The 25,002-nt window shown below is 35.0% G+C and overlaps 3 protein-coding genes across 5 annotated transcripts in view; 1 reads left to right on the plus strand and 2 right to left on the minus strand.

Moving 5' to 3' along the window:
* The window catches only part of arhgap17b (Rho GTPase activating protein 17b), a 37,258-nt gene extending 21,756 nt beyond the window's left edge, over window positions 1-15,502 (minus strand). The window contains exons 1-4 of one of the 3 annotated variants that reach the window (XM_058768555.1): window positions 15,065-15,501; window positions 10,783-10,822; window positions 2,061-2,165; window positions 1,908-1,984 (exon numbers count right to left, since the gene is read on the minus strand). In XM_058768555.1, the coding sequence (XP_058624538.1) occupies window positions 1,908-1,984; window positions 2,061-2,165; window positions 10,783-10,822; window positions 15,065-15,117 (275 nt within the window). In that variant the 5' untranslated portion in view covers window positions 15,118-15,501. Of the gene's footprint in view, window positions 1-1,907; window positions 1,985-2,060; window positions 2,166-10,782; window positions 10,823-15,064 lie in introns of all 3 variants that reach the window. The other 2 variants (XM_058768557.1, XM_058768556.1) reach the window with 2 other exon arrangements.
* Window positions 15,503-16,782: 1,280 nt separating this feature from the next.
* Window positions 16,783-20,025, plus strand: aqp8b (aquaporin 8b). The gene is given in 7 exon segments (XM_058771541.1): window positions 16,783-16,947; window positions 17,375-17,612; window positions 17,614-17,706; window positions 18,690-18,816; window positions 18,889-19,103; window positions 19,177-19,311; window positions 19,439-20,025. Coding segments are annotated over 6 exon segments (774 nt in total). The 5' UTR covers window positions 16,783-16,947; window positions 17,375-17,451; the 3' UTR covers window positions 19,482-20,025.
* A 2,033-nt stretch (window positions 20,026-22,058) lies between these two features.
* cbx8a (chromobox homolog 8a (Pc class homolog, Drosophila)) lies at window positions 22,059-24,835 on the minus strand. The gene is made up of 5 exons (XM_058771540.1): window positions 24,678-24,835; window positions 24,478-24,521; window positions 24,007-24,072; window positions 23,840-23,906; window positions 22,059-23,652 (listed from the first exon to the last, which is right to left on the minus strand). The coding sequence occupies exons 1-5, from the start codon at window positions 24,810-24,812 to the stop codon at window positions 22,876-22,878; spliced, it is 1,089 nt and encodes a 362-aa protein (XP_058627523.1). The 5' UTR covers window positions 24,813-24,835; the 3' UTR covers window positions 22,059-22,875.
* Between the last annotated feature and the right edge of the window lie 167 nt (window positions 24,836-25,002).

Raw genomic sequence — 25,002 nt, forward strand, 5'->3', positions numbered from 1 at the left:
TTTTTTTTTTAAATGTTTAAAATAAATAAAATATGCATTAAATTAGCTACCTTTTTATTTAGGGCTCCATGAAATCGGTTTTATTTTTTCCCATATTCTGTGTTTTCTATTTAGTTTTTCTGGATTCTGTGTTCATGATTTATTAGTATTTCACAATGCACACGTTTAAAATACAGTAGTGCTGGGTAAAGATTAATCGCATCCAAAATAAAAGTTTTTGTGCACTTAATATATGTGTGTGTACATTTATTATGTATATATAAATACATACACATGCATGTATATATTTCAGAAAAATATGTTATGCTTATATATTAAATATTAGGGGTGCAAGAGATCGTAGATGATCCGTGGTCCGTAAGGACCAGTCCCCACGGTTCGGCACGCATGTGATTCGCGGATTAACTGTTAAATTCAACCAGTATAGACTGAAAGTTATCATTTGCACATGTTTACCAATTTACACATTCAAGCAATTTCAAATCATTCGGATGAAGGAGAAATTGAATTGGGACTCGCGCGCCGTTTTCTGCGCTCAGCCACGTTGTCGGAAACCACGTTTCAGACAACGCCTCAACGGATGGATACATACACACACACAAAGTTATGTGAAAATACCCGTTTTGGCAAGTATTCTGGTAAACACAGTAGGTTATGTCCATGTCTTAAGTTAATGTATACAGCTGACTAAGAAAAAACATCTTAGGTTACGTATGTAACCCCAGTTCCTCGAGGGAACGAGACGCTGCGTGCATTTAGTCTTAAAGAGACAGCAGCCTAGAAATACCTACTTCTGACTTGTCTGCTAATCAAACAACACCACAGCTTAATCTGTATTTAACTTATGCAGTAAGCATTATTGTGTTGTTTTACACTTAATTATTAAATTTCTGCACCTGAATACTATACTGTCACTGTCTTTATATAGCCTATAATTTTATGTAGGCTGTACATCTATGCTTGGAATTTGTGCAATTGCTCTTGTCGTATTACTGACTTTAGTAGTTAAGATAGTAGTTTCTGCTGGGGTATAGAAGTACTTAAAGTAAGCTTTTAGTAATAAATGAAAAGCAAACTTTTTTTTTTTTTTGCTGATCTGAAAAATGATCCGATCCTTGACTCAAAATCCGTAGTATGATCCGAACCGTGAGTTTTGTGATCCGTTGCACCACTATTAAATATATTTATATGTAATATAAATTATATAAATATATACATGTAAATATTTTCTAAATATATACTGTATGTGTGTGTCTTTAAATATACATAATATATGTGTGTGTACTGTGTATATTTATTATGTAAACAAAAACTTTTATTTTGGATGTGATTAATCGTTGCCCAGAACTAAAATACAGCAATATGTATTGAATAAGCTACCATTTAATTTAGGGCCTGTGTTTATGATTTAACAATGCAAAAATATTTTTCAAATAAGCCTAATGAAATGAATTGATCAGACTTTTAACAATTTAATCAGTCTTTTAAAAGGTGATTAAATTAAAATAAATTTACAACAAAACAGTGCATTTTATTTTTTGTAAAATGAGGTCACATTTTCCATCATGAACAATAATAATTTGATGTTGCATCACTCTATTATGAATTTCACTGGACTACCAAATGTTGTTGGACTAAAAAAATTATGCTTCCACTCTATATTTTCACAGATCAGGCCCGTAAATACATCATCTGCCTGACAAAACATGATTCAGGGATGTTTGGTCACATGTCTAATGAGAACAGAAACAGTTCCTGAAAGCGCTGTCTCTGTTTGACTCAGAGAAGAGTGAATGTTTGAAGTCCTCTCGTTATTGGTATGAATCATAGGTCAGATGGACCAGATTATGGGATAGTTTTGAAGGATACGCATGTCTGTCAAAGGGTCAGAGATTTCTTAAACTCACCCGATGAAGGACTCGTCTCCGAGCTGACTTCCTCCATCCTGCATGGATTGTGAAAGGGCTGTGAGAGGAAGCTTTTTCTAAGAGGGAAAAAAAAACAATTCAGAAGTGTGCACTATGGAGGGAATTGGAAATGTAAAAGCAGCTGTTACTTACATGTCTCTTGTCCACATCTGAGCCCACGTTACCCTGCAGACACATGACCATCTTTTTGTGCACATTATGGGAGACCAATCGCACATTTTCAAGGCGCCGCTCAATCTGTAATATAATGCGCACATTTAATTAGAATTCACCAGGATTTCAAAGTGAATGGAACCAAAAGTTCCATTAGCACACTAATAATCATGGTCACATGCACACCTGTTCTGCATTTCCTGCAAAGCTTAGTCACTTGAGTCTATGCAAAGTATTGTATATCCTGCACACTAACAACCTTTAGAGTTTTAGAGTTCTTGTAAATGTGCCTCTTTATTGATTTCATCTGGACTGTGATTCTAGTATTTAAGGACCATTTTGGATCTGTTGGTTGTCTCAATCTTCATGCAACTGTGGATTTTTTAACTTTTTAAAAACCATTCTCATCACAACCCTGTTGAAAAGACCAGGTTAGACTGGCATGAATTCATAAATTCACAGTCACCCAATACAGCCATGCTGTTGACCACCAAAGCTGGTCGAAAGTATTCAACCAACACTGGTTTATAAAGGAAGTCTTATGGGGTACATTTGTTAAAAAGCCAGATGAGGACACCAGCACAAGTCACTTATGCTCACCAAAACAGCCATTTAATATCTTTTAAAATGTAATTTATTCAGCATCATTATTCCAGTCTTCAGTGTCACGTGGTCCTACAGAAATCTTGCAAATTTGCTGCTCAAGAAACATTTCTTACAATTATCAATGTTAAAAACCATTGCTTAATGCTAATTCTTTCGTAGGGATGGGCGATATACTGGTAAATACGATTAACCAGTAGAAATGTGTCAACCGGTAGAGATTTTCGACTATCGTCTCCATCACGATTACATGCTCACATTACGTTGCTGCGCTACGTTGTCACGAAAACTTATCGTTTGCACGTGTTTTTAGGTGTTGCGGTTTAAAAACAAGTCATGTTAATATGCAATCAGCAGGGAAAGAAAACTTATTTCGCTATACGTGCGTACACGTGAAGACGGTACTTATACACTGTAAAAAAAAAAAAGATATTTTAAGGCAACCAGCTTTAGCAGATTTTTGAGTTTGCTCAGCTTATTTTTGTGGGAGATTCTTACATTTTTGTTGTATAAACTTAAAACGACAAGTTGAGAAAACTCAAAAATCTGCTGAAGCTGGTTGCCTTAAAATTTTAAGTTGGCTCAACTTTTTTTTTACAGTGTAGAGCACAGGATTATTGAACAGTGTTTTTTTTTTTTTTTGCCGTTTTTGCATTTTTCTTGACAAGACAGTGGAGATATGACAGGAAGCGAGTGGGAGAGAGAGATGGGATCGGGAAAGGTCCACAAGGTGGGATTCCAACTCGGGACACCCGAAGCGCAACTGAGCCATATGTCAGTGCGCTGCCCACAAGGCTATCGGCGCCAATAGAACAGAGTTATTTTTGCCACTTTATAGGACTTGAACTGTTAAATACACAAACTTGTATTTGTCAAAATGCCCATCTTTGCAAGTATCCTCATAAACACAGTAATTTAGGTTTTAAGTGAAAGCAAACAGCTGAGAAAGAAAGCACATGTGTAACAGTATATTGGATCTGGGCAGCTCTTAAAGTGACAGCAGTCTAATATTCCTGCTGTCTATCATTCATGTTAATCAAACAACAAAAGAGAAAAAAATCTCTCACTGCTCTTTGACTAAATCACTTTTATAACTTTAATAAGAAGAAATATATATTTAATTTACACAGTGAAGAATATGCAGTGTTTTTATACATTTGATTACTTTATGTAATATGTAGCATTTCTTATTTATTTGTTCTACTGTAGTTTTTTTTTTGTCCTATTGCATGTAATTAGTTTCTTATTATTTAATCGCTGACTGTTTACTTGTCTTCAGTGAGCTTGAGTTTTTTAAAAATTTAGGCTAGTGTTATTTTTGTGATATTTTCACTGCATGGTGACAAGAATTATGAAATTTCAATGCTATCAAAAATTTTGATATCATAAAGACCTTCTTTAAAGCAAAAATAACTATATGGTGATACATAATGTTACTGTTAAATAAAATTACTCATATCATAATACAAGATTTTGATCATATTGCCCACCCCTATTTTTTCATGAAAAAATTTTTTTTTTAGAATTCTTTGATGAATGAAAAGTTAACAAGAACAGCATTTATTAGAAATAGAAATCTTTTGTAACATTATAAATGTCTTTCATGTCAAATATGGAAGTGTTATTACGAAAAATATGATCTTCTCCGGGAAAAGCAGAAAAAAAAGGAGCTTTCTGGTTGTTTCTTCATTGAGTTGGCAGTTCTAGACTCATGACCTACAGTCATAAACACAGATGCTGCAGAGGAGCCTGGATTGGAAAAGCTTTTAAAGTGGACAATATGGTTAAAGAATTAAAGCTACAGTGAATGTGAGGAACCACCTGGGCAATGCTGCACTGTGGCTACATTTCTGCACTGTTCCAGCAAAATGTGGATGGCACAACTGCACAAATAGGCCTTTGTGCATGATCACTAAAATACACTTTAGCACATACAAACGGCCTACATTTAGAGACAGCTGGCTGTTCACCTACATCTTAAGATGTATGAGAAACTCTGTCAAATGTATTTGCAGTTCACACCTCCCATCTGGTTCTTTTCTTCCTCAAACCCTGGCCTCAGTGTGCAGATTTTGATGTGTTTCTTAATGTTAACTAAACCTCCTTCAACTTTAACACCTTCAGGAATGAAGGTAGTTTATATTTGGAAAGCAAATCTTTTTAAGGTACTTTGGGAAGAAAATTAGGCCAGTATCAAGGTTTGTTTACAGTTTGTGCACAATCCACTTCAGCAGTAATGGCAGAACCGAGTCAGTGTTCTTACAGCTAGCACAGAAAGCTGCCAAACTGGCTGATTGTTTTCTTGCTGATTTCTTTCGTTCTCACATGTATGCGCAAGAGGCAAATCCTCAAAGTGTGCCTGACAGTCCCTTAAATAGTTTCAGACAGTCGCAGTGGAACTGAAACTCTCCGCATGAGGTTTTCAGCATCTCAGAGTTGTGCTTTTGTCTGCAACTCAAACACATTTCAATAAAAGCTCACCACAAAGACGCAAGATTCAGAAAAGGTAACAGTTGTATGAAACCTACACTCGGTCTATGCACTTTTTATTTTGCACACACTGTCTCTGTTGTTTCAGTGTCTGATTCACTAAAGGAATCATGCAGATCAAATAATGCTGCAAACATGGGAACTGAATTAAAGCAGTTTGCAGTCTTGTCACAGTTTCGTAGTTATATATATATATATATATATTAGTGTAGTGCTGTCAAATGATTAATCGCATCCAAAATAAAAGTTTTTGTTTACATAATATATGTGTGTGTACTGTGTAAATTTGTTATGTATATGTAAATACACACACATGTATGTATATACAGTGGGGCAAAAAAGTATTTAGTCAGCCACCAATTGTGCAAGTTCTCCCACTTAAAAAGATGAGAGAGGCCTGTAATTTTCATCATAGGAATACCTCAACTATGAGAGACAAAATGAGGGGGAAAAAATCCAGAAAATCACATTGTAGGATTTTTAAAGAATTTATTTGCAAATTATGGTGGAAAATAAGTATTTGGTCAATAACAAAATTTCATCTCAATACTTTGTTATATACCCTTTGTTGGCAATGACAGAGGTCAAACGTTTTCTGTAAGTCTTCACAAGGTTTTCACACACTGTTGCTGGTATTTTGGCCCATTCCTCCATGCAGATCTCCTCTAGAGCAGTAATGTTTTGGGGCTGTCGCTGGGCAACATTGACTTTCAAGATTTTCGATGGGGTTGAGATCTGGAGACTGGCTAGGCCACTCCAGGACCTTGAAATGCTTCTTACGAAGCCACTCCTTCGTTGCCCGGGCGGTGTGTTTGGGATCATTGTCATGCTGAAAGACCCAGCCACGTTTCATCTTCAATGCCCTTGCTGATGGAAGGAGGTTTTCACTCAAAATCTCACGATACATGGCCCCATTCATTCTTTCGTTTACGGATCAGTCGTCCTGGTCCCTTTGCAGAAAAACAGCCCCAAAGCATGATGTTTCCACCCCCATGCTTCACAGTAGGTATGGTGTTCTTTGGATGCAACTCAGCATTCTTTCTCCTCCAAACACGACAAGTTTCATCTGACCATATGACATTCTCCCAATCCTCTTCTGGATCATCCAAATGCTCTCTAGCAAACTTCAGACAGGCCCGGACATGTACTGGCTTAAGCAGGGGACACGCCTGGCACTGCAGGATTTGAGGCCTTTGTTACTTTGGTCCCAGCTCTCTGCAGGTCATTCACTAGGTCCCCGTGTGGTTCTGGGATTTTGCTCACAGTTCTTGTGATCATTTTGACCCCACGGGTGAGATCTTGCGTGGAGCCCCAGATCGAGGGAGATTATCAGTGGTCTTGTATGTCTTCCATTTTCTAATAATTGCTCCCACAGTTGATTTCTTCACACCAAGCTGCTTACCTATTGCAGATTCAGTCTTCCCAGCCTGGTGCAGGTCTACAATTTTGTTTCTGGTGTCCTTTGACAGCTCTTTGGTCTTAGCCATGGTGGAGTTTGGAGTTGGACTGTTTGAGGTTGTGGACAGGTGTCTTTTATACTGATAACGAGTTCAAACAGATGCCATTAATACAGGTAACGAGTGGAGGACAGAGGAGCCTCTTAAAGAAGAAGTTACAGGTCTGTGAGAGCCAGAAATCTTGCTTGTTTGTAGGTGACCAAATACTTATTTTACCGAGGAATTTACCAATTAATTCTTTAGAAATCCTACAATGTGATTTTCTGGATTTTTTTTTCTCATTTTGTCTCTCATAGTTGAGGTATACCTATGATGAAAATTACAGGCCTCTCTCATCTTTTTAAGTGGGAGAACTTGCACAATTGGTGGCTGACTAAATACTTTTTTGCCCCACTGTATATATTTTTTTAAATGTTACAAAAACTTTTATTTTGGATGCGATTAATCATTTGACAGCACTAATATATATACACCGCTGCTCAAAAGTTTGGGGTCAGTAAGACTTTTAATGTTTTTTTAAAGAAGTTTCTTTTGCTCATCAAGGCTGTATCTATTTGATCAAAAATACAGAAAAAAACTTATTTTGTGAAATATTATTGCAATTTAAAATGACAGTTTTCTATTTTAATATACTTTAAAATATAATTTATTTCTGTGATCAGAGCTGCATTTTCAGCATCATTTCTCCAGTCTTCAGTGTCACATGATCCTTCAGAAATCACTCTAATATGCTGATTTATAATCAATGTTGGAAACTGTTGTGCTGCTTTATATTTTTTTGGGGACCTGTGATATTTTTTTAGGATTCTCTGATTAATAAAAAGTTAAAAGAACAGCATTTATTTAAAAAGGTAATTTTGTTACACAATATACAATGCTTTTCAAAAGTTTGGGGTCAGTATATTTTTTTTTTCTTTCTTTTTTTTTTTTTTAACAAATTAATCCTTTTATTCAGGAGGGATTAAATTAAGGTGTTAATGACTAATAAAGACTAATGACGGTGTTAAATGAATAAAAAGATATTGTTAGAAAAGATTTCTATTTTCAAAGAAAAAAAGTATCACATGTTCCAAAAAAAAATTAAAAATGAAGCAGCACAACAGTTTCAACACTCATAATAAATCAGCATATTAGCATGATTTCTGAAGGATCATGTGACACTGAAAAATCTTACTGATCCCAAACTTCTGAGTGGCAGTATATATATATATATATACACACACATACACACACACACACACACAGACAAACATATTCCTGTGCTTGTGTTTCTGATAAATATTGCATTTAAAAGTGTAACATTCCCACTCTTTTTCCATAAACCAGCGATCAGGTTTCAGATCTAGGTTTGTTAATGGAATGAGGAAAAGGGAAAAATGAAGAAGAAAAGAGCTGCATTACAGATGTTCTGCTTCCAAGCAAAGCAACAATTCAAGACAAACAGGAAATGATGACGGGGCCACACCGGCCTGTGGCAGCTCTCACCCTGCAGGGGTCAAATCTCCCACTGGAGCCATTTACACAATACTGACTGTGAAGATCTTATTGACTTCAAAACTGTAGTCTGACAAGCTGCTCATAATACAAATTGCACTCAAGTTATTCTTAAGCAACACTGCAACCTAAAAAAGGATGCACTCAAGCTATTTAAGGGGACAATCTATATACATATAACTATCATATAGTTGTATATGATGGTTATAGATGACATAACAGCTAATATATCCCCCGCAGATATAGACGATCTCATTTATTATTTGCATTCAAAAAAAGGATATTAGGAAATGTTTGGAAACTTTGATCAGATATATTCACATAATAAATACAACCAATAAAACTAGACTACACACCCAGTTAAATAAATTGCAAAAGCAGTATTTTCTGTGAAACAAGACTTAAAATGCAGACCAGGGATCTGTAAAAGTGTTATTTTAGTATCATTGATTACCATAATAGTTTAATAGTGTTTATTAGATAAATTCGATTATATATGTAATACAATTTTGTTGTGTTTTTGTCATTTTAATTAGATTTAACATTAGTTTAATATATCTATATAGTTTGTATTAATTGGTATTTATTAGTTTTAACTTATTGTATTCATTTACTGAATTTAAGTAACTTTTTTTGTTCTAGGTTTATAGAAAGCCAGTGACCCTTCTTTTTTTACATGCATTTTTTTCATTTACATGAATCATCCATACTAAAATGAATGAGACTTTCCGATACTATATACATAAGCATATACTCTGTTAAAATAGATTTTCTTATTGCTTCAGTTCTATGCAATGCAATGTGACTTAAATAACAGTATTTAGTGACGATTTGTTGGTTGGAAAAAGTGTCTCATAACTAGACAAAGTCTATCCTGTTTTGAAACCAGCTACTGAAAAATGTAGTTCAGCTGGCAGTGTTACTCTCCAACGCTGGTTTACAAAAACTCCAACCACCATCAGAGAAACCAGCGGCAGTGCAGCTCTAACAGGCACCGTCTGCCAACACCGCTGCCTTTTAACCTGGCAGACCTTCAAGACCTTCTGACTCATTTCAAGAGGGAGTTTATGGCCCATTATCATGTTTCTTTTCCCTCCTGCAAACTCAGGGCGGCGCAAGTCGCAGAGCAATCAAGCAGTTAAACTTTGACCCTTGGACATGGAATGCATGAATGAAGGTGAAGGAGCAGCATATAAAGCTCTGGTGAGAATCCGTCGAGCTTCAATGATTTCCCTTCAGCTGTGCAGCATTTTGCACAGACATGTTTCAACATGAGCTGCTTTTTAAACAATGAGGTAGTGATTTGTTTTTGTTTTAGAGTGACTGTTTTCTTTGGAAGACTTTGGGTGTCATGCAGTAAATCGCACATATTTAGATTTATATGCATAATTACCAGCGTCTACATACGCCACAATAAAGCTGCTAGGGCTTGGCGCTTTTTAAGCTATTTTAGGCTTTCCTTTGTTCGTAACAGCCGTAGTTGCACTCATACTTGTGAAAACATAGTCTGTGTGGCGGTAGAAATATTAAAATCAATTAGTCTCAGAAAGCCAGTTGCTTTCCTGTTATCTGCAACAAGCCAAAAAAAGGATCAGGGAGGAGTGTGAAAGATGAGAGATTGTGGGAAAAAAAGAAAATGAATGTAAAGGACCAAAGGTCAACCGAGATACTCACTGAGTGTAACAGAAAGCAAAAGAGACGATTAGAGAAGTTCACGATTAATAATAAATAAGAGCTAAAGTCATACTAGAGCACAACACCTTAATATTCATTCATGTTCAATATAGTGATTAATATGAGTACATACAGAAGATATGTAAAGGATTATCTACGATCAGCTAGTCTGCTAAATATAGTCTTTTTGACCAGTTTACTGTACATTATCCTGCTTGTTGCACAACTACTAAACAAACAAACAAATAAATAAATAGACAAAATATTGATGCATAAATTATATGCAAGGGAAAAAGCCTGTGGGGAGATATGAAATGTCTTACATATTTAGGAAATCATTTGCCGGGGACAGTGGTTAATTATATAGTTTAAAATCATTATGTAAAAATATTTTATTCAAGACAGCCATGAAATAAAACATAATACTAATATTATTAAAGGTGGAATACGTAGTTCTTTATTCTTAATTGCCTAAAATTAGCTTTTTGCTTATAAAATAATAATTTTAATGACTTTTAGGGATATTATTGTTAACTATAAAACTATTTTCAAATTGTAATTTAATTTAAATGAAGCTGATAAAATATAAATATTAGATGAAAATCTGATACAATATGAAATGTAGAAATGTTAACTTGGCAACTAACTGCAATAAGTTTGCAATAAGCTGAAGCACTAAAATTACTAACTGGAAATAAATAAAAACTAACACTGAACTAAAAATTAATACTAAATATTAAAATACAAACAAAAACTAACCTAAATAGTGAGAAATAAAAATAAAAATAAATAAAAAGTAACCAACAAAAAATATGGTAATTTAAAAAAGCTAATTTAATGCTAATAAAAACTTCAATAGTACACAGATAATACTACAATAACACTTGTGACTTCAAACTGGAATGCTGGGTGATTTGTGCGGTCGTTCATAGTTGTGATAGTCATGATCAAGTCATGGAAAGACAAAATATTCAAATATTCACCATAAGAAGGTCATCACTCAGTACTTCTGTCTTCTCTGCTCTGTGGACAAAAAAAGAAAAAAAAACGGTGTTTGGTTATATAGACAGACTAAATGTGACTGATGCTGTTCCTCAGGGTGACTGTGAAAGCAAGTTAGGCCAGTATCACTATAAAAAGATACCAACGCAAACATGCAAGAACATAGCTTTGTGTAAAGCCTTCACTTCCCATGTGAAATTCATTGGATTTCATCATCATTTAAAACATCCACTGCACTTCACTTTTTCTAAATTAAACATCATTCATTATCCAACTGTGTCAACAAACTGTCGATTTGGCACACATGTCGGAAGAAAAAAAATCCACTTCCTGCTTTCTGCATTCCACATTGTTTATGCTAACAACAGTAAAGGGGGAGGGGCTGTTGATGCTTTACACACACTCATCAGCAAAAAGGGGTGGAGCTTCATAACTAATGAGCAGAGACTCCCTTTGACCAGAGGCCATAAAACTATCACAAATCATATTATGGGGACATTGTACAGTCAGAACCTTAACATGGTATGATCGGTGATAGTTTCAGCATTTTTAGTTATTTAAACAGAGTTGCAATAGTTATGTGTGGATTATGTAGCTATGCATGTTATTTTGAACAAACAAAGTCTTTTACACTGAAAAAGTCTTAATCTTTCCAGTAAGAATATTTAATCATCTTTATAACTTACTCTGTTGTTTTGGGGGTTTTTGTTTGCTTTTGCCAAATCTAACATTATTTTTGTTTTATACATCGAACAAGAAAAAAACCCCCCAGCTAAAACAAAAAAAAACTACTTGAGATAAAGCTACTTCATATCTTAAAAAAATAATAATGTTGTCTTCAAATATTCAAGTTAAGATATAAAGTTAGCCCTAAAATTTTATGCAGTTTGTCTTGTCACAAGTTAATTTAAAATAATAAGCCTGTTTTATTATAGTCAATATATCTTGAATACTACTACTACAACTAATAATAATAATAAAGTTTGTTTAATAATAATAATAATAATCTATTACTCTGTTGTACATCGGGCTTGCCTTCAAAAACTAGGAACAGATAGTATTGCTTTGGAAATTGGCTGAGCGGTTTGTTTTTTTCATGTGGTAAAACTGCTGAGCCAGCAGTGTAGTTAAAATTAAAAAAAGGGTAAAACCTTGATTCTTTTATAGCAAAGAATTTTTATCACCACACAACCAGCGCAACTGCTGTTCATGTCTACAACTTTCATGTGATGAACTGGCACACAACAGTCCCTCAGGATAAAGGGACCTGTCTCAAGGTCAAGCACCATGGTGATTATTTTGGTTGATTATAACAATATTGAAGTTCTTGACATTGTTAAATGCCATGTACATCAACTTTTCTAAAAGAGAGAACCCACGACAAATAACAAGAGAGACTCCATCCACATGCAGTACAGAAAACTTTGAGAAAAGCCACAAAATCTGTCATGTAACAAGAGAAAAGATCCCATTACACGGGCTTGAGAATGACCTCACGTTTGGCAGGAGGGAATTTTTAGATTTCCATCAATACTGAATTAGCATTGATCCGGTGTTCAGCAAATGCATATCGGGTTATGTGTCAACCTCCAGAAATACCTCAGCTAACATTTCACACACATTCAAAGTTGAGAACAGCATAAAGATCTATCTAAATGTCTTTTAAGGAACAAGATTGCTCACTAAAGTCCATAAACATCTGTAATCTGATTCTGAATACAAGACAAACTGCATCATAATTAGGAGTATGCATTATTCAGCTCTACAAGATAACTATGTAGTCAAGCTTTCTTTAGGTTTGAAAACACATAAAAATGCATAATTCAAAACCATGCACAAGTATTGAATGTTTAATTGTCAGTTACCATTTCAAACTTAGTTTGCACTAACATAAAGGCATAATGCTCAATTACGACAAATATTTTAGCCATATTCAAGCAGAATCTGACTGGTAGCCTTGAATGTAAACATAGCATCTAATCAACAGTACCGCAGCTCGCATCTTGCTTAATTTCCCCGAACAGAGCTTTGCAGGCCTTTTCAGTTCACTAAACACGTTTGACCCTACAAAACAAGGGGTTTAATTAGCGGTATGTTTATTTGAAAAGCTTAAAATCTCTCCAGATTATGCTTGTTGGTTTTTGGTCATTCAACAAAAGAGATATTGTCACCTCCTTTTTATTTATGATGACTACATTTTTGCTTTAAAAACCGAATCGCTTACCCAGCTCTCAGAGGAAACACTGCTAGCTAACAAAATATAGCTACTGTAAGAACGTTTTGCTAATTAAGTTATGAAAACATTATTTCTGAATGTCAAAGACATGACAAATGTCCATTTTATCATTTTGCAGATATTATGGGAATGTTAACATTCAATAGTAGTAAGATAAGCGTCCAACTACAAAACAGTGCACAAAAAAACATTCCATGAACAATGTATGGATACCATTTTTGTGCTGACATTTTGAGAACATTATAGATAACTTCGAACATTCTATTAGTTTTACTGAAAGAACTTTTGAGAGAACCTTTCCAGGCCGTTAGCCAAAGTTCTAAGAATGTTCCCTGTTGTTAGATCAACTACTAAGATCAATGACTTATAATAAAGCATGTAGACAGAGTGCCTCTTGCCACGATTTTCTTTTGACCAGCTCACTAAACATCTGGTTTTGGTTTCAGGAAAAGAAGGAAATTCTATGTTCATCAGTATGCTTAAAAAGCATAAGTATCCTGGATCTAAACGGAGTTTTGATGAGTATACAGCCCTGCTGTCTGCACCATCATTTTTGTGTGATTTAGAAACACAAAATTAGCAAGAAATTACCCAGTTTTAGAAATTGCATACAGAGTGCGATGTTTTGGATGCAACAGTGTATTTTTGGTGCATTCATGCCATTTCAAATTCCATTTCCAGCTAGATTTTTACATTTTCCAAGTTCAAAACATACTAAATTATGCAGCATCACCTACACCATTTTATCATTTTTAATCAATTACTAAAAGTGACCCAAGTTAAAATGAATATCAAGCAATGTCCCATGTACTTCATCACTGTAAAATCTCTGACAGTGTTTCCTTTTGCAGTGGAGGCAAAACTAACTGGGGCCGTAACTTAGCCGACTGTATCAAAACGTGGCGTCTCTCTGGCCTGGAAAGCTGCCATGAGAGCTGGCCTGACTATTATACCTCCGATTCTGGATTACCCCAGATCTGCATTCTGCATCAGACACTCTGATAGACTATGACAAGCGAGTGATGAATCTAGCAGCTGCCTGAGATGCTTAACTCACACCAAAAGACGAGTGAATGTAAATAAAGGCCATTTCTTGGCAAAAAACAAAATGCAAAATTCAAGCTCAATGTGAGAAGCATCTAAGATACTCTGACCTTACTTAACCCTTTCACCCTCGTACGAGCAAATATGCAAAGCAAGGCAACTTAAGACTGACATTCTCTGACAGGCCCTTGAAATATCTCTGCAGGGAAACCAGTCAAGACAACTCAAATTTCCTCTTACTGTTTCTGAGCAAGTTTGTTGTTTGAGATCTGCAGAGATTAACTAAATGTCCCAGTTTGCAGTAAGTAGTTCCAGCTAAAATAAATGGGGGGGGTTGTCCACAGCTTGAAAATAAACATCTCTGGACCCATATATTGGTCAGTTTTTCATTATTGGTGCATCCTTAATTATTGTTAAATTAGAAGTTCACATTATCCAATACTAGCTATATCTTCTTAATAAAATGTCAGTCACCTGCCAAGTCACTTCAAGTAAAAAAAACAAAAACAAAAAACAAGAAGTAACAGAGGTACAGATTTATAAAACAGCTAATATGAATTTTACACAGTTCGTATATTGTATTTATTATTTCAGTCAAACAGATGTTTGATCATCCTGATAGAGAAGTTAATACAAAATAGAGAAGACCAAAAACTCCAAATTAATGCAAAGCTCATTCTGTCAGTCCAGTTCTGTAATGTACATACAGTAGGAGACTCTTTAAACTTCTACACGCAATATTAAACCCACACCTTTACAATATATAGTGGTTTAATTGATAAAATAACGTGTCATGAACAAAGAGCATGTGTAGTTTATAACTTTGACCACCTCGGACCTTGCTTTTGCTCTGTGCACTTCAGTTTTATCACAATTCAGTCCTGCGTGCGCGCACACATAGTGACACTCCCAACTTTAGTGTGAACATTTTTACACGAACCACAGTTGAAACATTCAAAATAATCAGTATATAACACACTAACCTGCCAACGGTCTGGTTGGCGAGCTGTTTCATGCGGTTGAACTGTTTCTTCATCTTGAATCGTCTTCAGCCACCAACATATAAAACTTACAGAAGTCGCTGTTTTATCAAACTACCGCCCGCACGCGCGACGCTCCCATTGCGCGCGCAGAACTGGATCCGAACCGGACAATCTGTGTCATTTACTGCTCATATTCATTTATAAACCGTGCGTCAAACGTGTACCTTTCGTTTCTCATCCTCTCGATTTCTGGTTTAGTCAGTAGACAGCAGTAGCGCTGAGGAAATAGGAAGTGCAGTTACTTCCCTATTGTGAAGCGCAGTGGGTTGTGACACATGACACCTTGACTGAAGTATTCTGATTAAACTGGATGGTTTACAATCAGCTTTATGTAATCAGATGGCTAACATTTTGTGGATAAATGTTTTAGGCTCAGATTTATGATAACAGGCGTTTTTTATTGCAAAAAATTCTAAATAACAATTCACTCCATTTAAAGCCATTCATTGTGTGTAATAAAGTTACATTAGGCCTATTTATTTTTTCTCTGTAATAGCGCCATCTTCCGTCCGAAGCGTGTTGACCTTACGTCTCCATTTTTTGTCACATGGTCGAAGACATTGCATTTAAAATCAAACGTAAAGTCAAACGTACTAAAAACCCAATCTTAAATCTTCAGATATTTAAGTTGAGCCATTGAAGACGTTTTATTATTACAGCAACACCAATGGTGCAGATTGTGCAAAAAAAAAAAAAAAAACAAGTAACACAAATTAGGGAAATATCTACCATATAAAATGCTCTTGAATTAACCCTATAAAGCCTGACTTATGAAATAATAATCAGATCATTGAACTTTTAGACAAAATCAAAAAAAAAAAAAAATTGTATATATTTATATAGGAGAATATGGACTCTTACTTCTTTTTCTTTTCTTTTTTTTAACTGAGCAAAATGAGCATAAATATGGAATTTATTGTAGTTGTTGATATTTATAATTTAAGATTAAATTTTAATAGTTGTAAATGTAAATGGTAAATTAATGAGATCTTCATAACAGTAGAACAGACTAGACTGCTTTAAAATGCATATACTGTAAAAAGTGCTAAGTTGACTTAACTTAAAAAAAATTTAGGAAACCCCTTGCCTTAAAATTATTAAGTAAATAATCATTTTAAAAAAATAAGTTACTTAATACTTTTAAGGCAACGGGTTTCCTTAAAATTATTTAAGTCAACAATTTATTTAAGTTAAGTCAACTTAGCACTTTTTACAAATAATATGATATTTAAAAGCTTAGTTGTATGATGAAAACTCTAGTTATAATTTTTGGGGTCAAACATACAATGCAATTCAATACAACGATAACTGAGAGATGAACAAATAAATGTCCATCACATTTGATACATTTGAACATGTTTTAAGTATGGATAATCAAGTAAAGTACTATTATATGGCAGATATTTCCCTATAATAGTTCAAATATGAAGATAAAATGTAAACTGTAAGCAATTTGACATTTAGCAGGTCAAAATAATCCTTGCACATTTAAACCACACTTTTGTGTTTAAATCGAACTGATAAACGTTCATTCATACTAACACAGAAGATTGAAATGTCTGTCTGTTCTAATGCTACCGCTGATTAGACTTTGATTAAAGTTGTCTGCTGCCACCTAGTGGCCAAAACCCCCACATTTCCAAGCGCCAAGATTGAGCTTTGGCCTTCTCAGCATAGGACGAGATTTTCATATTTTTTCCGGTCTTGCCACAATGTAAAGTGATCTATGTTATGATTTTACCTCTTGTTGCAGAGTAAGATTCATTTACCTAATTACAAATATAAAGTTACATAAGGTACACCTTTTGCAACGCGTGAGCAAAGTAAGCAAATTTCTTTGAATCTGCGAGACTTCCGTTTTATTAAATAACTAAGAATAACAAAGTGCAGTAAAGGGCAAAACTATTTACGCTACAAATCAGTGTGATTATGATTATTACAATGAATTAAAATACAATGATAACAAATAGCAGTTTGCAGTGTCAAGCGGCATAAGGGACTGTTTTTGCACAGCTAACAGAACAGAACCATTTCTATTTCAGGTAGTTTAACTTCTTCGTGTTTGTAGTTTTCCTTGTAATCTATATAACCAGCACGGGTTAAATTATCTGGTGTTGAAGTAGTTTCTCGTCTAAATTAGCTGAGTGCAGCAGCATGTTAAATTTTAATTTCCTCCAGTATGTATTCTTTACCACTGGTCAACATTTTACGTTTATTATTAGTCTTTTCAATCATCAATTGCCCTTAAAGGTCATTGAGCAGTTCACTCCCCTCCAGCATATCAGGACGCAGCCGCTGGAGTCTGGAGATGCCCTCCGAGTGAAAGAATGGCTGAGGACAAAGTGGAGCTTCACAACATGGAGAAAGCTCTGATGGATAAGACGGGACAGCATGATGCGAGACAGCCGAAGCTGTTTGAGCGGCTCTTTCAGCCGTGTGTGGCTGAGCTGGTGGGGACCGCTTTCTTCGTGTTCATCGGATGTGTCTGTCATTGAAAACGTGGCGGACGCCGGCAGACTCCAGCCTGCTCTGGCTCACGGACTCGCGGTGGCGGTGCTGGTCGCATGTATGGCAGAGATCAGGTGAGAAGAAATGCATTTAGCGTGCTGTGCGTGGCTGCCAAAATAGAACAAATAATATTAATAAACATAAAAATAGCAGACCGAGTGTGACCTTTGGAAAAAGGTGCTTTTTGTAAAGTGGATTTACATTTAAACAAAAATAATTTTTATTTCTTTATTGTAATCTTTATTTTTTTATGATGAACATTGTAACCCAGTCTTCATGCAAATGCATGCAATAATACTAATATAAACATGTGTAAAATTGTGTGTGTGTGTGTGTGTAAAATTATTATATACATATATAATTTACAAATGTATGTAAGAAATTACAAATAATATTTTTCATATTAACACACCTTATGATGTAATATATAATAAAATACATATTTTAATAAAATATATTCTACGTTGTTACATTATATTAAAATATATTGCTATATAACAAATAAAATTCAATAAATTTTAAAACTACATATATAATTATAATATATATTATGAATTATATTTTTATATTTGATTATATATATTTTACAATTAATTTATTTTATAATAATTCTTATATTTTTCATATAATTTTAATTATATATTTTTAGATGAATATATTTATTAATATTATTATATTTTATTTTGCTTTTTAATTATATTGAATTAGATTTTCAATAAATAAATAAAATGAATAAAAAAGTTCTCATGTAATATAAAATAATCTTACATATCTATTATATATATATATAGATTAGTCAGGACTGTCAACCTCTTATATTTTCTTCTTATAAATACAGAAATAATCAGCTGACCTCTACAGTTCCACCAGGGATCACTGACCCCTTTAAAAACCCTCAGTTTTTGAGACGATGTGGCTTGGTTGATCTGGTCTGGTCTAGTCTGGTTTCTCCAAAGGTTTTGTCCCAGTCCTGAGCATACCCTAGAAGTTGCTTTGGATAAAAAAAAAGCATCTTATTGATGAATAATGCAATGATTTTTTTCTTCTTCTGACACAGTGGTTCACATTTCAATCCAGCATTCACCATAGCCGTCTTCCTCTGTGGTGGAATGGAGCTGAAAATGGTGGCGCCGTACCTGATCTCCCAGCTGTCTGGAGGTTTACTTGGTGCAGTCATGGCCAACGTGAGTAAGATACATGCGGTTTTGAAACCTTCACTTCAATGGATTTTACATGTTTTTCATGCTTTCTTTCAGGGAATGACCTCAAATGAGAAATATGCACAAGCTCAAGGTGCGGCATTTACGGTTCTCCAGGCTGATGACCTTATTATGAAGGCATTATTTGGAGAAATTGCCATGACGTGTCTAGTTACCATGGTGGTCTTACTGGGTGCAGTTAATGCCAAGAGCAAAAGTCCTTTGGTTCCCTTTTTGGTGGGCTGCACAGTCATTATTAATATACTGGCGGGGTGAGTTAATTGATTATGTTAAACATAATTCCCTGTGTGCGGTCTGGAGATGAATATCTTCTGTGGGTTTCAGCGGTGACGTGTCTGGTACATGCTTGAATCCTGCAAGAGCGCTGGGTCCTGCAGTGCTGACCAACTACTGGACTCACCACTGGGTTTACTGGGTGGGACCCATTACTGGTGGCCTTATCGCTGCTGCATTAGTCAGGTGAGACTATAGAGTCAAGCATTGTGAGTTCCATTGGAAGCACAGAAATCATCATTAATCAGCCGTTTATTATATTGCTCAATTTGACTGGATTAAGGTATGTTAATAAGCCATTTTTTCCTTTCAGAATTTTGCTTGGAGACAACAACACCCGTCTACTGATGAAGTAACAATTCCAAACAGATTTTCAACGTTTATTTTCTTAATTCTCTGTCTTCTTTTAAGTGCACAAAAATTGAACTTGTTCTAAACTATATTAAATGATTTGCCCATCATTTATATTTCATTGCCAGCTATATAACTTAAATAAGAAGTTTAAGATAGAAATTTGTAAATCCTGCTATGTGAAGCCAGGGGCAAGTTGCATAAACTGTTTAGACTAGTCTTATAAAGTTAGTCATCTAATTTTTTTTCTTCAAGACTGGTCATAATTTTTTTAATTCAGTGATGAAAAGGTAGATTGGTCTTATTTGTATTGGAAAAGTAAGATTGATTACCCCTTGCCAACTGCTAGTTGGTCAAACTAGTTCTTGAGACACAGTCTTAACATGGTGGCTAAGTTTATGCAACTAGCCCCTGGAAAGGGTTAAGGCTAGAAGGGATGCAGCAAAAACTATACTGTCAATATACTGTCATTTTTCTCACACTTACTGTTTTTGCATTATTGTAAGGGGTGGGTTTAGGGTCGGGGTGTTTTTGCTGCATCCCTTTATAGCCACAACTGAAATACATGGAAAGGAAAGGTGATCATTTGAATTTTATATTTTAATACTTTAAAATTGAAAATGTAGGCTAAAGCAGCGTTAATTTTAATCTAATGAAATAAATTATATTCACACTTTAATTTACAGATTCATTCATGGTTTTCTATTATATGTTCATTCATGCACATTGCTTATGCTTAATGTTATTGTAATTAATAAACAGAATAAACTCTTATAAAATGAAATGCAATACAATACAAATGAAATGACTCTTTTTCCACATATTTGGCAAGCTCAAATAGGTTACTAAATATGTAAAAACAAGCCCACATATTTCTAATAAAAACGTAATGTGTGCGAGCCTGTTAACATGTATGGATTTAACACAGGTTATACATAAACACATTTTGGGAAGCTTTAAAAGCACCATGTCAAAGGTGATGACCCTGTCATAGTTAGTTATAGAGGTTAGTCAAAGAGTAAAAGAGGTGGACATGGGGACTATTGGTAACACTTAACACACAAAATTAAAGTCCTCTTAAAAAATTAAATAATGCATCATTAAATAAAGAAATCATTAGCTTACGCACATTAAAAATAAACAATTTCAAATTCATTATTTATATATATATATAGGCTTATAAATTTAGAACTTATAAAGGAGATAAATTTGATATAAACTTAAAGGAATTAAACAATAGGCCAATAATGTTGAATTATATCGGTCTATCGATTTTCTGGGCGCACATTGCGCAAATATTGGTCTCAAAGTGCAAGAAACATATAACTTATTTTCTTTTTATCAGTAAAACCAACACATAATTTTAATGTTCCGAAATTATGATTATCGGAATATATAACTTTTTTTAATAGTGAATTCTCAATAATATAGGTGTCAAATATTTGGACATTTAAGCTGTCGGACTAAAAATCAAACCGTGTGACCGTAATGCGCTAAAATAGCTAAGATTGAAAAGATATTCATTGCGATGAAACAAATATAGCGCAGTTTTTCTTTAAAAGAAAATACAAAAGTTAATTTAAAAACTCAAAACAGAAGTAATTTCACATTTATTTCAGTGTTAAGTGTCGAATTCTTAATGTTTCAGATGTTTATTTTTACATTTGAATTATAAAACACAAAACACAGATAGTCCAAAATGAAACCAATGAAAACATACAGCACAGACACGGGAACATTTGACACATTGAGCAGTCTGAATATTTAATTTTGAAGCAAAAATCACAGTTTATCAGTGATAGACGGAATTAAAGGGATTATTAAGAGCAATACGGATCTGTTGTATCAAGTTCATGGCGACATCTTGTGGCTTTTGGTGGACTGAACTTCCTCAACAAGCGCTTACAGAATTTTACATTTCGATTTGAAATCACGCCCCAATTGAAACCAATATGTATTTTTGCAATTATTGAAAAATATTGAGAATGTCTGATAGCGGGGTTTGTTGACAGACGTTAAGCGCCGGTACGAAATCATTTCTTTCTTTATAGAGATCTTTAAAAATAGAAATACAGAAATGACTAATTATTGTTTGATACGACACTTATGGCAGTGAGGTGGCTTTATTATTCTTAATAATAAAATGTATAAAATTAAATAATTGTATGTAATAATATTATATAATTGTATGTGTATAATATAATAACTTACATAGAAATACGTTTAAAACGGAGTGAATATCTGAGCAACGACGAATGATTATATTTCGCCAGCTTGTTTCCCTCCACTGAACAACTTGAACATTTTTTTTTTTTTTTTTTAATTTTTGAATGCAATTACAACAGCGTGAAAGTCTATCAGATGATTATCTAATCTTTTCAAAATATGCCGACATGCTGTTTAAAATATTATCGGTTTACTCTTTTTTTCAGCCTTTGTTTACAAGCACTGTCTGTAATAAAACCCCGATTTAAAGAGCTTTCAGATTTTAAAAACTGCGTTAATTCAATGGTTTTAAAAATGATAAAATGGCTCATTTTTAATATGCGCGATCAACAGGTTTTAAATCAATTCTACAGACATAGCTAAATTACACTTTTATTTTCGATGTGATGCACATTTTTCTCTCTGCAAAAATACTGAACTCTTGTTTACACTACACAGTTAATTAAACAGGTTGACATCATTTAAATTTAATAAAACGTTTAATTTCATCACTTCGGTATTCCGCAAGCTAGAAATTATTTGTACCAATCAAACACTCATTCGTTTTTGAAGGGGGAAAAGGATCGTAAAGCAGCTTCATACTGAAATGTTTAAATCCACATCAATTATGTGCAATTGAAAAACGAAAAACAACGAAATACGAATCTAAACCCTAAATGCTTGTGCCTTATATATTTAGGCCTAAAATGAGCCTAAAACGGGTTTATATATATATATATATGCATCTTATTTCCCTTCACTCTTTTTAAAGGGTGTGCTTTAATACAGACTACTGTTTGGACCTTCAAATATATACAAAATCTAACCAGAAAAATAACATACGTTCATAAAAGAGGGACTAAACAATGTGTCCCTTAAAAGGTGCATTAAGTTGAAACGTTAATAATGTGTTAACAGCATCTATACCTACATTCATAATAAAGCTGAAGAAGGCAACCAAACGAAGGAACCAACGGGCGTACGTTACATAAAATCTGGGAAATAGAAAAATAAACTTCATTTTCATAGAAAATGTGAATGGAAATGTAAGCTAAACATAAACTATATATATTTTTTTGCACTATGTACATGATTGCAAGACTTTACATTTATAGCCTAGAAATGATATAGAAATGTAGGTTGTTTCTAATTTGATTACAATATTTCATAGACATACATAAACTAAAAATCACATCATCTGTTTTCTTTGAAGAAACCTTTGTCCGTTGAACTCTCTTTTATGGTTACAGTCAAAGAGTTACTTGTTACGTCAGTAACAACAATTTTCTCCATATTCTTCAAACAAGGCAACCAGGACTGATCGGTTTCATCTACAAAACTCAGAGACAGCTGCTCTCTGGTTTGATCGGTGGATCGAAATAGATTGTTTTTGGGAGGATGTTTCATCTTGGATTGGTTTATGGCACCACTTGAACTGTCCTTCCGTCGATGTCCTAAAACACCAAGCCCAGATTTTAAGATGGTGCCACCGTGTGTGAACTTGACGTCACTTGACCTGCTTCCCATTTGCTTCTGAACGTGGCTGGACTCTGCTTGAAACTTTTGGTTTAAATGAATGGCATCACAGTTCGAGGTCTCTCCTGATCTCTCGGTTTTGGAAGGTCGATAAGATAACGGTTCATCTGCCTTTCTTTTAACACCTTCAGTGGATGAACCTCCTGGACGCAACTTTGGCTTTGGTCCTCGCTTTTTTGGTGAGCTGGCAAAATCCAGCGGCCGTTGTACCGGTGTCCCATGAGTCAGTGGATCTCTCTCGAGATCCGGTGGACGCACACGAACACTTTCGCCTCTGTTGATGGTGCTCGGTGGGAAAATCGTTGGCACGACTGTCCGCAGTCCCTCACGTGCTCTAGGCGTCACAACCGGTTCGGCAACCGGGAATGACACACGTAAATCTCGAGACATTTCCCGTCTGAACTCATAGTTTTTGCCTTTTGCTTTAGCTTTTGCCTATGAAAAAATGTCAAATATAATTAAACAATTTAAACACATGATACCATGGTTCCAATGCATTGAAGTGCAACAGAATTAAAAAATAAATAAATAAATAAAAATAAAGCCAAGAAAAAAAAAAAAAAAGACATAGCACAGAAAAATTAAACATGCAAGGAAAAAATATAAAGAAATTATTTTTCACCTTCATTAAAAATGTTTCTGGTTTAGGTCCCCTTTTTTTTGGCCCATACATCTCCCTCTCACGCTCTCTGCAATAAAAAAAAAATGAAGAAAATAAGACGAAGAAAAGCTATTTTAAAATATTTTCTCTCTCTCCTGGAATTACAGAAATAACGAAGAAACGTTTACCTTTCTTCAAATGCAGCGAAAAGACGCTCATCCAGAATATTCTCCTCTGGTTCCCAAGTGCTGTATCTGCACCAATAATTGCATGTTAAATTATTCGCAAATTAACGCCCAACATCATTTCAAAGTACAGTTTTCTTTTTACAAATTTATTACTAATGCGTGCATTTTTATCACTTATTTCAAGAGCTCTTGTATGTGCACGTATAATATTTATTGATACGTGTATAAACGGATACATATTCTGTGTATTCGTGTCTTTCCCCCCCCAATATAAACCGTATTAATCAGCTGATGATGCTTTTTGAACGTTTTATCTTGACTGTCTCCCATCACTGGCCTTGTCAGCTAACGTTCACAGGATCCCCGTTACACAGTCCCCGCTTCAGCCGTGCTAACACTCAGCGAGCTCGGGGAGCCCGACACCGCTCCTTCCGCGGCAATAACTGCCGTTAACGTGTCATTACCACTCACTTTTGAGACCAGCCTTTCCATTTGACCAGATACTCCATCCGTCCCTGCGGGTAAAAGCACAGGGAGACTCAAATTAGCAAGCTAACGCTGCTAGGCTAACCTATCGCGTATAAAATGTCACTTGAGCGAGCATAAACAAATAACCAGGCGCCTCGGTAACAGCGCTGAAGCTCCGACGAGCAAGCTGGGTGGGCACTTACTCTCCTTATGCGCCGTTTAATGATGGATTCGGCGGCGAAGACGCGCTCCCCGACGGCTGAGAGCTCCATGTTTACTTCAACCTCGCAGCTATTTTTTCCCTCAGCTCTCTGCCTCAATAATGCTGGATAGCCCATAATAATCTATCCGAGGAGACGTCATCACGTTCTAAACTGTTGCCATGGCACCGCAGGACGGCGGTAGTGTGTGAGTGGAGCTGCTCTCGAAGAGGAGGAGTCAAATGGCGCCAAACCAGAAATGTCATTTATGACTGCTGTTTTGGAAACAAATATGTCGTGTTTATTTCGTATACTAGTCTAGAGTAAC

Source organism: Onychostoma macrolepis, chromosome 03, assembly GCF_012432095.1.
Source record: "Onychostoma macrolepis isolate SWU-2019 chromosome 03, ASM1243209v1, whole genome shotgun sequence".
Classification (NCBI taxonomy): Eukaryota; Metazoa; Chordata; class Actinopteri; order Cypriniformes; family Cyprinidae; genus Onychostoma; species Onychostoma macrolepis.